This window comes from Ambystoma mexicanum, chromosome 11, assembly GCF_040938575.1.
Source record: "Ambystoma mexicanum isolate Mex_15411 chromosome 11, UKY_AmexF1_1, whole genome shotgun sequence".
Classification (NCBI taxonomy): Eukaryota; Metazoa; Chordata; class Amphibia; order Caudata; family Ambystomatidae; genus Ambystoma; species Ambystoma mexicanum.
The window spans coordinates 1,299,099,475-1,299,113,127 of NC_090934.1; the positions used below are offsets into that span (position 1 = coordinate 1,299,099,475).

General features: G+C 45.1%; 1 protein-coding gene across 2 annotated transcripts in view; it reads right to left on the reverse strand.

The window, feature by feature from the left end:
• Positions 1 to 1,124: 1,124 nt before the first annotated feature.
• The window catches only part of SLC24A5 (solute carrier family 24 member 5), a 146,109-nt gene continuing 133,580 nt past the window's right edge, over positions 1,125 to 13,653 (reverse strand). For both annotated transcript variants that reach the window (XM_069624800.1, XM_069624801.1), the window contains exons 7-9: positions 4,438 to 4,644; positions 1,833 to 1,934; positions 1,125 to 1,466 (exon numbers count right to left, since the gene is read on the reverse strand). In XM_069624800.1, the coding sequence (XP_069480901.1) occupies positions 1,147 to 1,466; positions 1,833 to 1,934; positions 4,438 to 4,644 (629 nt within the window). In that variant the 3' untranslated portion in view covers positions 1,125 to 1,146. The remainder of the gene's footprint in view (positions 1,467 to 1,832; positions 1,935 to 4,437; positions 4,645 to 13,653) is intronic.

Consider the following 13,653-nt stretch of genomic DNA (forward strand, 5'->3'; position numbering starts at 1 on the left):
TGATTCAACACTTATGCACCATGGTGGTCTGTCCAACCGGCCAACAAGCACCAACCTACTTGAAATACCAACGATCCAACTCCCCCGTTCTGAAGGGAAGAGCACTTTCCTTCTTGTGGGGGAGGGGGGAGTATGACCATGACCGGGAATGCCCTTCCATGCAACTAATTACTACAACGTCCAATTTGATATTCTGAAAAATAAAAAAATAAATTGACGACTTCTTTGAATACAAAAACCTTCCAACCCATAGCTCTGCCAGGAGGTTCACCCAGCAGGAAGATGCCCAGATTGGGTGAACGTCACACTCTATGGACATTATTCACAGACTGTTTTCCAATAGGGTTTGCCATTAAAACGCTTCCGTGAATTAGGCCCTATGTGTTTAAGGTAACAGAACAGCCTCATCTCACAGAGCTAGCTTTTGCACAGGTCCATATATTACTCAAACCATTGAAAGAATTTCTACCGGTACAAACTGTTTCTTTAAAGTTTTTTTTTCTGACCTGGTGCTTGCAACATGATCCAAATACAATATTGTAGTATGTTCGATTACCATTGGCGTTCGTCGACTGTGGGTGCTGCTTTGCTATACATTGCAAAGTCAAGTTTGGTTTTCCAGGCAACCTGGGATCTTGCCCCCACAAACCCCCCTGCACCAATTGGAACCAACAAATCAAAGGAACCAGGGATAAAGCATGTTAACTATTTACAGGATGTGCCCAGTCCCACAACCTGCTGAAGGGAGTCCACTACCATTTTAACTTTGGTTGCTATCAAATGGTTATAAGGATATCATCTTCCAAGTACATTCATAATTTACAAAAATGCATTTGAAAAAAAATATACAGATGAGTAACTAGCCTCCTAGATAGATGTGAAGGGAGGACAGCACAGGGGCAACGTGATTGGCTTGAAAGCAAGACGACCAGAGAAACAGAGGTTTGAATCCCGGATCCACGGTACGGTATTAAGCACATTATAAATAAATATTCAGTTTCAAGCATGAACCAAACTATTCCTATAACAATGGACAAGAACATCCCTATTTTCGTTATTAAGGTTTTACAGTCAAAACCCCAGACTCGCCTAATATCCTTTGCACTTATGAACACAAACACCGGTTTCATTTTTAAAATTTTTATTTTAGTCTCCGCACATTCTTATTGGGTTGTTTCCCAGAATTCCAAGTTCATGTAAAATGGACAAGGTAGCGAAAACCAAGTACGTCAGAAGGCAGATTAATCCTAACTTTCTATCCAGTTTCCATCCATTTAAGTGAACAGCCAGGAAAATGAAGAGAATTGAAACAAGGAGTGAAATGCTAGTATAGGTCATTCCGCCGCTATTCACTTCGATGGGCGAAGAATTGACGAAGGCCGTTCTAATGAACCAAGGAAGTCCTAAGCAGAGCATGTCAAATACGTTGGATCCGACGATGTTCGACATGGCCATGTCGCCTTTTCCTGGAAAACAAGGGATAAAAATCCAATTTAAGAGGTGTTCAAAATAAAAAGAACCATTATGTATTTTAGTTATGGTCCGCTGAATGCCACGGCTAAATCAGTAGCACACTGCAGTTGACAGAACTTTCATAGGGCAAAGTCACTAATATAAATGTTAATAGAACAGGATGTTTTTAGTTTGTCAGTTCCTGGTAACAGGAGAACCATGCTTGAGATGCAGTCATGTTGATTAAATGTTAGCAAATGCAAGGATTGGAATTAGATTGTACACTTGGTTTGAGGGCAAGCACATTTTCTGGGAACAGGCCCATTTATATAAATAGATAGTCAATGAAAACATGAATGGATATCTAGAACTCTTCTTACCTGATCTGGCAACCAGCACGCTTGCAACCGTGTCCGGTATACTTGTTCCGGCAGCAAGCAAAGTGAGGCCCATCACTGTATCTGGAACTCCCAAGGTTTCCCCTAGAGAAACAAGAGCAAACTTTACAAATATTCATTGCACTTATATTGTTACATTCTAAAACAGATGTCATCTCAAAGAAAAATGTGGTTGTAAGTAACTGGAAACCTGTTTCACGCCTCGATTTACTTGCGGACAAAAAGCAAGTTACAGAAATTACAGGAATCAGTGAAAGAAAGATAGTAATGTCACCGCAGTGGAGCGAGACTGCACACTTCGAACACTGAATCATTACTTTGTCCATCTTCATCACAGCCCTTAGTTTAGGAGTTTGAAGCTTTTGTACACTAGAAATGGACCTACAATTGCTGACTGACTGCTATACCCGACTGCTTATATGCAAGGTAGCGCTCCATTTTTCGTTTCTTACTTAATAGATAACAATACGTTTTTCCTTCAAAAATGTTCACTTAAGTAAGAAACAAAAAAAGAGTGTTTTAAAAAAAATAGCTTTCACATAGCTGTTTTTTATTTTTTTTAAAACAATTTGTGGAAGATGGTGAGACTGAGATCTCTAGTTGCTCTTCAGTAATATCTGAAAACAAATTTAAAAAAGGACAATTAAGCAATTTATACCCTTATAACTTTAATTGATTTACATTTTTTATTTCTGTGTCTAAAAAGATTACAATAACAGTTTTGCCCCTCCCGATCTCCTTTAGGGTTCACCTTTGCAATTTAGAGGAATTGGATATTACTGGGGTTGGGTCCGGATCTTGTAGGACATGCTCTGCAAACTTTATAAAGTTTACAATATGTATTTATTAAATGGCAGAGTGTCATTTTGAACAAAATGTACTTGCAAAGTAGACAATAAAAGAGTGCAGATGAAGTCCTAGGGTAGGACGCCTTTACATAGGAGCATTGCTGGATGGAATGCTCTATGGGAAGGGGAAGGGATAACAGGTGGAACATATATCAGCGACTGGAACTGGAGGACATAAGATTGTTTAACAACGGCACCCCGAGGAAAGTATTTATATATCTACATACTAAATAGAGTAGTCCCAAGGGAAGAATGCATTCGGAGACTCCCTTTTGAGGAGATGGCTTTGATGTCAGGAAACAGGGGGAGGTGTGCAGAAAAGGAACGAAAGCAGAAGGTGATACAAGTGTTCGATAAGGTCTTATAACACGAGCAGGACAGTTTGAGAGCGAAAGTACAGCAAGATGCAATTGGTGAGGTAGTAGGGGGCAAGACCATAGATTTACGAACAATTAACAGGAATTTAAAGAGCGATTTTGCATGGCGAGCCCTCCAGCAAGCAACAGGTGGTAGGTTAAAATGTTGAAAAGTTGAGGATTTTTTTGAGAGAAGCAAAAGAGTAGAGGAACAGATCAAGCAGGGGGGGGGGGGAGAACAAGTAATCTTGTTCATTAGTTCAGTTTGCTGAAAATAAGAGTAGAGATGATGGTTTTAGTTGAGTTGTTCCTGGGGTAATGGTGTATTTTTCTAATGTTTAGTAGGTTGGATTGGGCTGAGATGCACTGGTAGAGTTTCAGGCTACTGTTAAAGAAAAACTCCAAGTTTGGGAGTCATGGGTAAGGGGTGACTGGTGAGGTCAGAGGGAACGAGATGGGGTAAGCATCCTCCTATCCACATTTCTCCACCACTCCAATTCTCTCCGCAGACTGCCTATAAAACTCTGCCTGTAATACCTTGCATGCACACTGTATTGTGCTTTCCTAGCACTGTATTTGGGAATTCCCCTCTTCCTAATGGGTGCAGGTGTGAGTAATTTGGGCCAGAATAACTGAATTTCCCTTCTGCCCATTTGTCTCCGCTTTGTGGACCCTAGTCTGGCCCCCTTCACTTCCATGGACAACAGTCTTCATACAGGCCATCTGCCATCTTGGATTTTCATACTCATCTGGCTCGGGAGAGGTTTGCAATGCAGGTGAGTAGAAGCCAAAGTGTCTCTCATACTCCTTGGCCCCAGGTAGATTTTGGAGAGTTGAGTGTTTACGCAGTAGTCCGTAATCTGGATAGAATTTTGAATTTTACTCTAAGGGGTTCTTTCCTGTGGGTGACAAGGGGGTGTTTTTCTGGACTCATCCCACCCCCCCAACTCTGTTGGTGGCATGGTGGGGGTATCTAAGGCACACTTCCAACATCGCCCCCAGTCCCAGCATCATTATGACTTGTGTCGTCACCCATCGCCCTTGCGACCCAAACATCCACCTCCATGGGTAGATGCAGGATCTTGGTCACAGGCATAACAGAAATAGTTGGACAACAGAAGAAAGAAGGACAGTGGCACTCTCGGGACTGACGTGATGCAAAAAGTCTTTGGGATGGGCCAGACATTCCATTGTAATTTAGCAAGCCATAACTTTTAGATTCAACTTGTGCCACATCATAATGTATACCCTACACGGCAATGTTTTTGTTCCTTTTATTTTAGGAACACTGCTATTAAAGAAAGGCTGGTCTCACTATAAGCTACGATAGCAGATGCTTAAGTCAAGGTTTCAAGTAACATTACACAACCCTTCTGTACATACCCACTATCGTCACCATCCAAACAAGGATGTACGTGAAGGTAGATATCCAAACAGCAGACATGAGAAACGTCAGAATGAACCACTTCTTCCAGAATTGCCTCCTACAGTCTGGCGTGGTCAAAAAGAGAAGCGTAATGATTGGAAGAGACAGGACCCATAGGATTCTTGTGAAATCCGATTCTGGCATTGAGTAAACACTTGGTGGATCTGAAACGATCAGAAATTGGGACACAGTTCATCTCACATTAACATGTTGCCATTGTTCCAATTGAAAAATTCAAATGCAAAACTTTCTGTAATTAAGGAGTCAACACAAGACAATTTGATAGATTAATGAAAATACAGGAGGCGATTCAATACCCTGACATGAAGGATTCAAGGAGCTCTCTAGGCTGATCAAACACATCAATACCACTTGTGATCAATGTTCCTTCTAATTATTTTTCTGTAAGTGCAGAAATGGTTGCCTTTTGTGCGTACATTTTCCATGTGCGCCACAGACTAATGAGGTCAGCCACTTTTGTGAGCATGCGCAGTTAGTAAGCTATCATCACCAAAAAAAGTTTGGAAGGGAAATTCCCCTTGCCAACAACTGCAAATCCTTACAGATCAGTGTAAAAGGAGCATCGCACATCACCTTTTCCAAAGATAGAAGTTAAAGAAATACGGTTTATGGTCTTTCCATCACGTTTTTTTACATCAAATGGATTTTTTTTTTTTAGGGGGTTCCCCCCCTGAACCCTCTGTTTTTTAGCCTTTAAAAACCCACCACAACAAAAATTAACCCGTTACCCCTCAAAAACATGCATTCAATGCATATTTTCTTGTTGCAAAACCCTATATGCAAAAAAAATTATATGGAAAATAATTCGATGCAAGACCTGTTACCAAGAAATACAAATATTTTACATGTGATCATAAAGAGAGCTCATCAACCAGTACACGACTTTAAGATCTACCACAGTACCTAGAAAAAGTACTCCTGTGCAGACAAAAATGTGTGTATACACCAAAATTGCATGCTCAGTATAAACAATATGTTTAGTTGTAGCTATTAATTTTTCCTTTCTGCTCAGACAATGCAGAAAGTATTTTATGCCATTGGCAAAAAGCACTCGTGTATTACAAGAAACAAATCTCTTATCTTAAACAGATGTGGTGGGCAAATAATGCAGACATGATACAAAATGTGCAGATGGAATAATGGCAATTGAAAGGCATGTGTCAGAAAACATGCCAATTGGAGTGCATGTGTAACTTGTAATTCAAGGGCCAGGAGAACGTGCAACTCACAATTGGATCAGAATAACTGCATCACACACTATAGTATTCAGAATTCCTGAGCCTCTGTCCTAACATTTTCCTGTGAAGAACACTGACAGCACTTCCACAAAACCAGCCTACAGCTAACACAGCCTTCACACCACCCATTCTTAATGCCTAAAAACAGGAAACTGTGCCCAGCAAAAATGGGAAACAACGAACATAAAAGAGCTTCAACCCACAAAGGTCTTCTGATATTTTTGAATCCGCAATGAGCAAAACAGTGGCATAGGAACAAACTAATAAATGTACTACTCGATCTCAAGAGTAATTTTAAATGGGAAATATATATTTCTTTAAATTGAAAACATTAGCCTTTAAAATGTATGGCAAAATCCAAACCAGCTTGTAATACAGCTGCAACAGGTCCTCCAGAATCAGAAGGAGAGCGTGGTCAAATACAGACGCAAGTACATAATTTACATGAACTACAACATACTCGCTCCCAACCGCCCCTCTTAACCACCCTTCCCAGATGCGTTGCATCCAGTAAGTGTCCATGGATGAATCCCGTATCGGTATGTCTCTGCGCGACGGGGAATTGATATTATGTACTGTACCCCAAAGTCCCTCCTGCCCCCGTAGGGGCAATCCAGCAGGCCCACCACTCCCCATCGAGCGGGACAGGTAAAGTCTCTATTGCGAGTTTGTGTGTACGTCAAGAGCATTCTTCACCTCTGATAGAAGGATTGGGGCTGGATTGGGGCTGGTTCTCGAAATAGTACAACACCTTTTCAGAAGCGACCATTGCCCAACGGTGCACTCACCAGTCTTCTCCAGACGGGTCCTGGCGGATTTCCAAAAACAATCTATTGTGGCTCTTGCCCCCAGGAGCAACGTCTCAAGCAACCCCCTTGCATACTTAACCCCAGACACCTAGGACACCGGACACCTAGGAACCCCAATAAGCACATGTCCGGTTCACTCGGGAGAGATGAGCCTATAATGCTGCCAATAGAGGCTAGCACCTCCGTCCAGTAATGCAAGAGCTTGGGGCCCCTCCACCATATGTACATAAACGTCCCAGCAGCACCACAGCCTCTCCAGCACAGTCCATCATTGCTCTGCCGCCCCTCTACCCTCCATGTGCTTTATCCCATCAGGAGAAAGATAGCCCCTAGCCATGAAGCGGAAACCTCGCTCAGCATATTCACGCTTCTAGTTGCTCTCTTGAGAGCCTTCCAGATCCCTTTCCAGTCCCCTGAAGACAAGTCATATCCTAAATCCTTGTGCCAGGCATCAACATAGGATGATAGTGAACTGGCCTCCTCTTCATCACGCTTCTATTTGCTCTCTTGAGAGCCTTCCAGATCCCTTTCCAGTCCCGTGAAGACAAGTCATATCCTAAATCCTTGTGCCAGGCATCAACATAGGATGATAGTGAACTGTCCTCCTCTTCCCCCAAGTAGCCATAGAGGTTAGAGAGTAGCCTGCCCACATAAACCCGAGAGATATTAGCTTCTCAAAGCTAGTGAGAGGTCTAGCTGCTGCCCGTCGGTTGTGATTTTGCATCGCCCAATGCCTAATCTGCCAGTATGAATACCCATCTCCTTTTCCCACCCCAAAGGCCATTTTGCAGGAGCGAATCTGACCTTGCTCAAACATATGCGATAGAAATGTACAGTCCCCTGCTCTCCACTTAGCGAATGTGAGACCATCGTAGGGCGGTTGAACATTCGGATGATTATGTATGGGGGGGTAAGAGGAGGGGAATGATATTTACTAGTGAATCCCACACCCGCAAAATTGTGCCCGCTGCTCGAAGCTCAAGCACTTACAGCCAGTCTCTCTTCAGCATTGACAGGAGGTAGCGAAGTGGCTTACCTGCTATGGCAGGTACCAAACTTTAGTCGAGTCAGGGGCAATCCAGTCCCTCAGGATTCCAAGGAGGTCCACCCAGTAATCTCAGTATATCTGGGAGCACCATACCTCCTGCCCCCTTACCCTTTATCTAAAAAGCGCTGTTTTGATAATGCAAGCCCTTCCACCTCCCCAAATAAAGTCCATTACCTCTTTTTGCAGGGTTGCTAGGGTACACGCTGGAACCACCACCGGGAGTACTTAAAAAGGATACAGCAACCTAGGGAGGACATTCATCTCAATAGTTGCTATGCTCCCAAACCAGGAGATTGCCCTTAAACCCCAAGATCCAAGGTCGGTCTTAATAGTTTTAAGTAGGGCGGGATAATTAGCCCGATACAAGTACTCGCAACGTGGGGTGAGAAAGATCCCCAGGCATTTAAGATTCTCAGTGGCCCAGGTGAAGGGAACCCTTTGCTTCAGAATATTGATTGCCTTTGCCAGATTATTGATATTTAACACCTCGCTCTTGCTAAGATTAACCTCAAATCTTGACACTGACTGAAAAGCGCTGAGAAGCTCCAGTAGCTTAAGGATAGATAACCTTGGCAAAAGCAGAGTCAAAAGAGAAAGTGCAATATTGTGAACGTCGCCCCTATAAGGGATACCATAGATGGCTACCTCTTCCCTTACTGCACAGCCAGGCGCTCCACTTCGAGAGCAAACAAAAGAGTGGAAAGGGGGCGCCCCTGTCTAGTGCCCCGTGAAAGAGAAACCCTTTGACAAAGCCCCATTGACCAGAACACGCACCGTGGGAAAAGAGCACAATGCAGCAAAAAAAAAAAAAATATGGAGCCCCCACCCATTTTTGACCTATTGAACACCTTCTGGAAGAATGGCCACTCAATGCGGTCAAATGCCTTTTCAGCATCTAACCAAGAGAATTGCCCGAGTGCCTTTGCGGTGAGCCACATCTATCAAATTCACAATTTTCCTGACATTGTCGACTTCCCAACTCCCTTCCACAACCCTGACTTGCTCCTCCCCTATCCAGAACGAAGAACTTTCTCCAGCCTCAGTGCTAGAATCTTAGCGTAGATCAGTGCTAGAATTTTAGCGTAGATGTTAAGGTCATTGTTTAAGAATACTATAGGTCTATAGTATCTGCTGGAGGTTGGATCCTTATTGGGCTTCGTTTTAAGAGTAAACCCTGCTTTCCCCATATACTACAGGGGGGATTCCCTGTGTAAACATCTAATTAAACAGAATGCAGAGAGGTTCTAAGAGATTCCCAGAATAGGTCTTAAATAAGGCTATGGTGAGGCCATCTAGCGAGGGGGCTGAGCCCACCCTCAGAGGAAATTTCTAAAAATATTTCCTTTTTGGTAATCTCACTCTCCAAAAGGCCACTCTTCTCAGTGGGGACACGTGGCATGGGGCACTGACAAGAAACCCTCAATGGCATCCTGCTCAGGTAGGTTGGAGGTGTGTAGCTTTTGGGAAAAGCGTCAAAGCCCTCCAGTAGGTCACACTTACTGTCTAGCATGATTCCTGCTTCGTTTCCAACTCCACCAATAGCCCCTGAGATAGCCCTCTGCTGCAGTTTCCACGCTAATATCTTTCCCGCACTATTCCCTTCCTCAAAGTATCTTTGTTTCACTCATAAGATGTTAAATCCAGCCCTGGAAGCCTAAATCATATTCACTTGTCTGTGCTGCCTGCAGTACTCTAAACGCCTTCCACAAACCTCTATATTCCACCTCTCCCATTCAATAAAGGCAGTCTGTTTCCTTCTGTGGCAGTTCGCCACAGCTCCTTTGGAGAGGAACATCCCTCTAATATATGCTTTAAAAGGCATCCCAGTGAAACTCCTCCTGGATGTGGCCCACCAGATTTGTCTGAAAGTATTCTACAATCGCCTCCCTAACCTCTACCACCACTAACTTGTCATTCAGTAGGGTGTGCTTAAGCCTCCAGACTCTGTGGACCCTACTCTCTGTGAGGAGGGCGAGATTCATGGTGATTGGGGCATGGTCAGAGAAATCGATGGATCCTATTTCAATAGATTTTACTTTAGTAATCAGACCCATTCCAAAAATAATCAACCCTTGAGTAAACGAGTGACGATGTAGTCCCCAAATGAGAAACTCACCATGCCTACACTAGACGAGAATCTGCTAATAGCTCCCATAGTGCAGCCGTAGGTCATGTAGCTCCCCAGTAATCCTTCTTTGACTCGTCCCAGTTATGGTCGTTGGGCCGATGAAGTCACCCACTCGGACTATGTGACTCTCAGAGAACACTATGAGATCCCCTAGCATTGTACCAAGAAACTCATTTTGCCCTGTTTTAGGACCATACACCACTGCAGGGGGGACCTGTGTGCCTCCCAACAGAACTTTCCAAAACAGAAATCTTCCTACCCAATAATATTTGGTCCCGCAAACTTGGAAGGCCAGCCTCATCCCATTGGGGATATCTACCCCCGTTTCTTGAGACGGTATGTAGAAAAGAATTACAGCGGGTAGTCCCTGGTTTTCAATCGGCCCACATCACACCTGTGCAGGTGGGTCTCCTGGATGAACGCAACGTCTATATCCACCCTCTTCAACCTGTGCAAATGGAGTACTATGCTTTTTAGGGGAATTCAACCCCTTCACATGGGTTAGACCGCGCCCCTCCACCTTGCTGTGTGAGAACCAACCATTCTTTCATGGAGTCTCCCATTCCCCTCCATCTCGGGAGGGCAACAAACTAGTTAATTTGACTTTGGACTCACTATCGGTAGCACTGGTTTATTCCCCCTCCAGCAATGCATCACCCCCCTTTAAGCAACCCCCAACCTTTAGAAACAAACTTCCTCCACTCACCAACGTGTCTAAGCGGAAACATCCTCCAAAATATCTCCCCCTCTGGAGAACTCAGCCCACCTCCCCTCTCCCAGGCGTGTCACTGCCAATGTTTCCTAACATCCAAGCTAATGGTAATCACAGTTGCACAGAATTACCCTGAACACCTTAACCCACTAGGGGGATATCCTCTGTTGAGCCTACCCGTGCGAGTGGGCTTTAACCCTCCCTCCGATCCCTGCTCTGGCCCACCCTTCCACAAACCCCTGATCCGAACTCTCCTCCACCTACTCTCAACCTCCTCCTCCCTGGGTTCCTCTTACTCCCCTGCCACGTGAATATCAGGCCGAAAGGGAGTGTCCATCTATGCAGTATCTGCTCTTGTTTTAGTTTCCCTGTCACCGTACTGAATGCTAGTCGCTTCTGGAGGGTATGCATAGCCAGGTCCTGAAAGATCAGAGGTTGTACTTGCTGAGGTGTTAAAAATCTATTCCTTCATGGGAAAGGCATGAGTTTTTATGATGATAATTCTAGTCCGTCTCCCACCCTCCCACCTCCCCCCCACCTTCCCCCCTCCTTCCCCCCCTCCCCGAGGACCCCTCCTCTGCTGGCCCATCCTGTGCACCCTTGTCCAGTAGGATGGGCTCCGATGCTACAGCAGGGAAGGTATCCTTGAAAAACTGCAGCACCCATGCTTTAGATCTGAACCATTGACCGCTTCCTCAAGACCCTGGATCCCTAGATTCTCAGCCCGGTGCCTATTCTCCAGGTCCTCAATAGTAGATAGCTGTTCCTACATTCCCCGCTTCACTCTGGCTAGTTCTCCCTGCAAATGGATCATGTCCTCCTGTAAGGAGTGAATGGACTCCTCACAGTCCACCATACAAGTTTTTATCTGCCTCACGTCCTTAGCGAGGACATCCAAGATATCTATAGACCTTCTGTTGCTGTCATAATTTCTCTAACCGTTGATCAGTTTCTCCTCTAACGCCGATATACATTCTAACAAGTCCGCTTTTGTGAGCACAGAGGAAGTCAAATCTCCCTCCATCGCTGCTGCCATTTCCGCTTCGCTCATTCGGAATCTTCCCTTCGATGTCTCACTTCACTCCCAGTGGAACCACAAGTCACTGATCTCAACTTCTTCAGCTCTTTATGCAACGGCATAAATACAGAAGGCCGCCTGCCAAATCGATATCTGCCAATTCCTCCTTCTGATCCCCCAAGGCCACAGGGTGTGATCCCTTCTCAGCTCCAGCGCATGGTATAGGAATCTCTGAGCCCAGTGGGTTAAGAGCCTGTTTTGCCAGAGCTTCACGGTATGGGGACTCAGGTAACCTCCTCAGACACCTCTGAGTGAGCCACTCGTGGAGCCCTCATGACGCTCTGGGGTGAGACGCCTCTCCCAACCGGACCCAGGAAGGAGCTCTGCCTCCCGGCTGTTCTTGCTGAATTCCCAGGGAGGACCCATGTGGCTAAACCTCCAAGTCTCACTTGGCGGGCTTACAACTGTCACCCTGGCACTTGTCACTCCACCAGGCCACACAGATCCTCCAGTGCAACATGGTTGGGGGCAGGAGGCCTCTCTGCCGCAGTCCCCATCTGCCTTGTGGCAGGCTACCGCTGTGCTCCTTTACGTAACGGACGGAGAGCCCCCTACACCTCACCGCCGACCTTTCTGATCTGCCTGGTCTTGGGTTGCGAACCTTACGCTGCTCTCACACCCACACCTATGTGCACTCCTGCACCAGGCAGGGGACGCCCCATTGACAGCTAGGCCCACCGTCCTCCCCAAGTGGCATCCAGCACCCTCATGTTAGGGAAGTCGGAGTTGCTCAGCACCTTATGGATGAGAGCAGGTGGGTGGCATACCTGCCAGGAGCGCTCCGCTGCTCATCATAACTCAGTCAACCCCTGATGGCGCGTACCTCCCATCCCACTCCCATGGGGGCTGCATACCTGTCCAGCTCAGATTGCAGTCACAGGCCTGCCATGCTCCTTTTCCTCTGTGGGCCACTCGTGCTGGCCAGGCAGCCGTTACACTCTGGCCCATGTGGGCCTGCCATGCTCCTTTTCCTCTATGGGCCACTCGTGCTGGCCAGGCAGTCATTACACTCTGGCCCATGTGGGCCTGTCAGCCTTCGGGTGATCCTCGCCTTGGATGAGACGAGGGCCCTTAGCATGCAGCTGTCTTGGTCGCTGCTTAACTGGAAGTCAAAAGAAAATCTTTTAATAAGCATACATCATCTCTATTGGGAGAGCCAAGTACTTATTCACTCCCTGAAAAATCACTTGAGTAGGAAGTAACATCTTTTAAAAGCCCTGCTTATAACCCTGACATAGGATGTGAAACGAGTTAGCAAATAATACAGCTTTAGATATTTCCCTTCCTTACCATAGTCTAGAGAAAATTCAACGAGAGCCTTACTGAGGTTTCTTATGGGTCCTCCAAGTAAATCGCATATATTTGTCTTTTAAGTTAATAGCTGCAGTGCTCAGGAGGTACACAAGATTGAGTGCTTTCTTCTGTAACTAGAAACCCCTTTTCTGCAAATCCCTGTTTTCTGTTGAACAAGAGGTGTGGGGATGATAGAAGCAATAAATGTAGAACACATGATTATAGTCGAATGCCCTTGGCATCGGAGCATAGAAAGAAACTGAAGGTGCAGTTCCCTAGACTGTTACTAGCATTTCCTATCTTTAGCAAACAAACATTTCCGTCATTGTACTGTAGAAATGTATGATGGTTTTTGAAAGTTATTGATTTGTTCTTCACCCCCAGGAGTGTTGTCCTGTGCCCTCCCGCTGTCCCCTTTCCCAGCTCCCATGCTAGTCTCCAGTACTAGTTGGCAGGGCTCTGTAAAATGTGAGGGATTGTATTTGTAAACACTCACATTTGCATACCCCCAATACTTTGCAAGCAATTCATATTTAAAGCCTGACCATGATATTGTGGGAAATTTAAGAAAATGTAATCAATCTGCAAAATTATTTTGCAGTGCATAGAAGATTGTTTACAGTATACCCCATCATAACAATGTTAGGTAGGATTATACAAGTGCTCAATGAAACTGTTTTTTGTATATCAGAGAGTTACTTTATAATTTGTTTAGGTCCATGACCACTGGAACCAACTAGGAAAGGATGCAGATGGTGTAAAAAGCATTTTCGGGGTTTGAATATCCATTGCCCGACTATGTACAAGTAATGGTACACAGGATGAGGACTGACCTACCCACGTGGG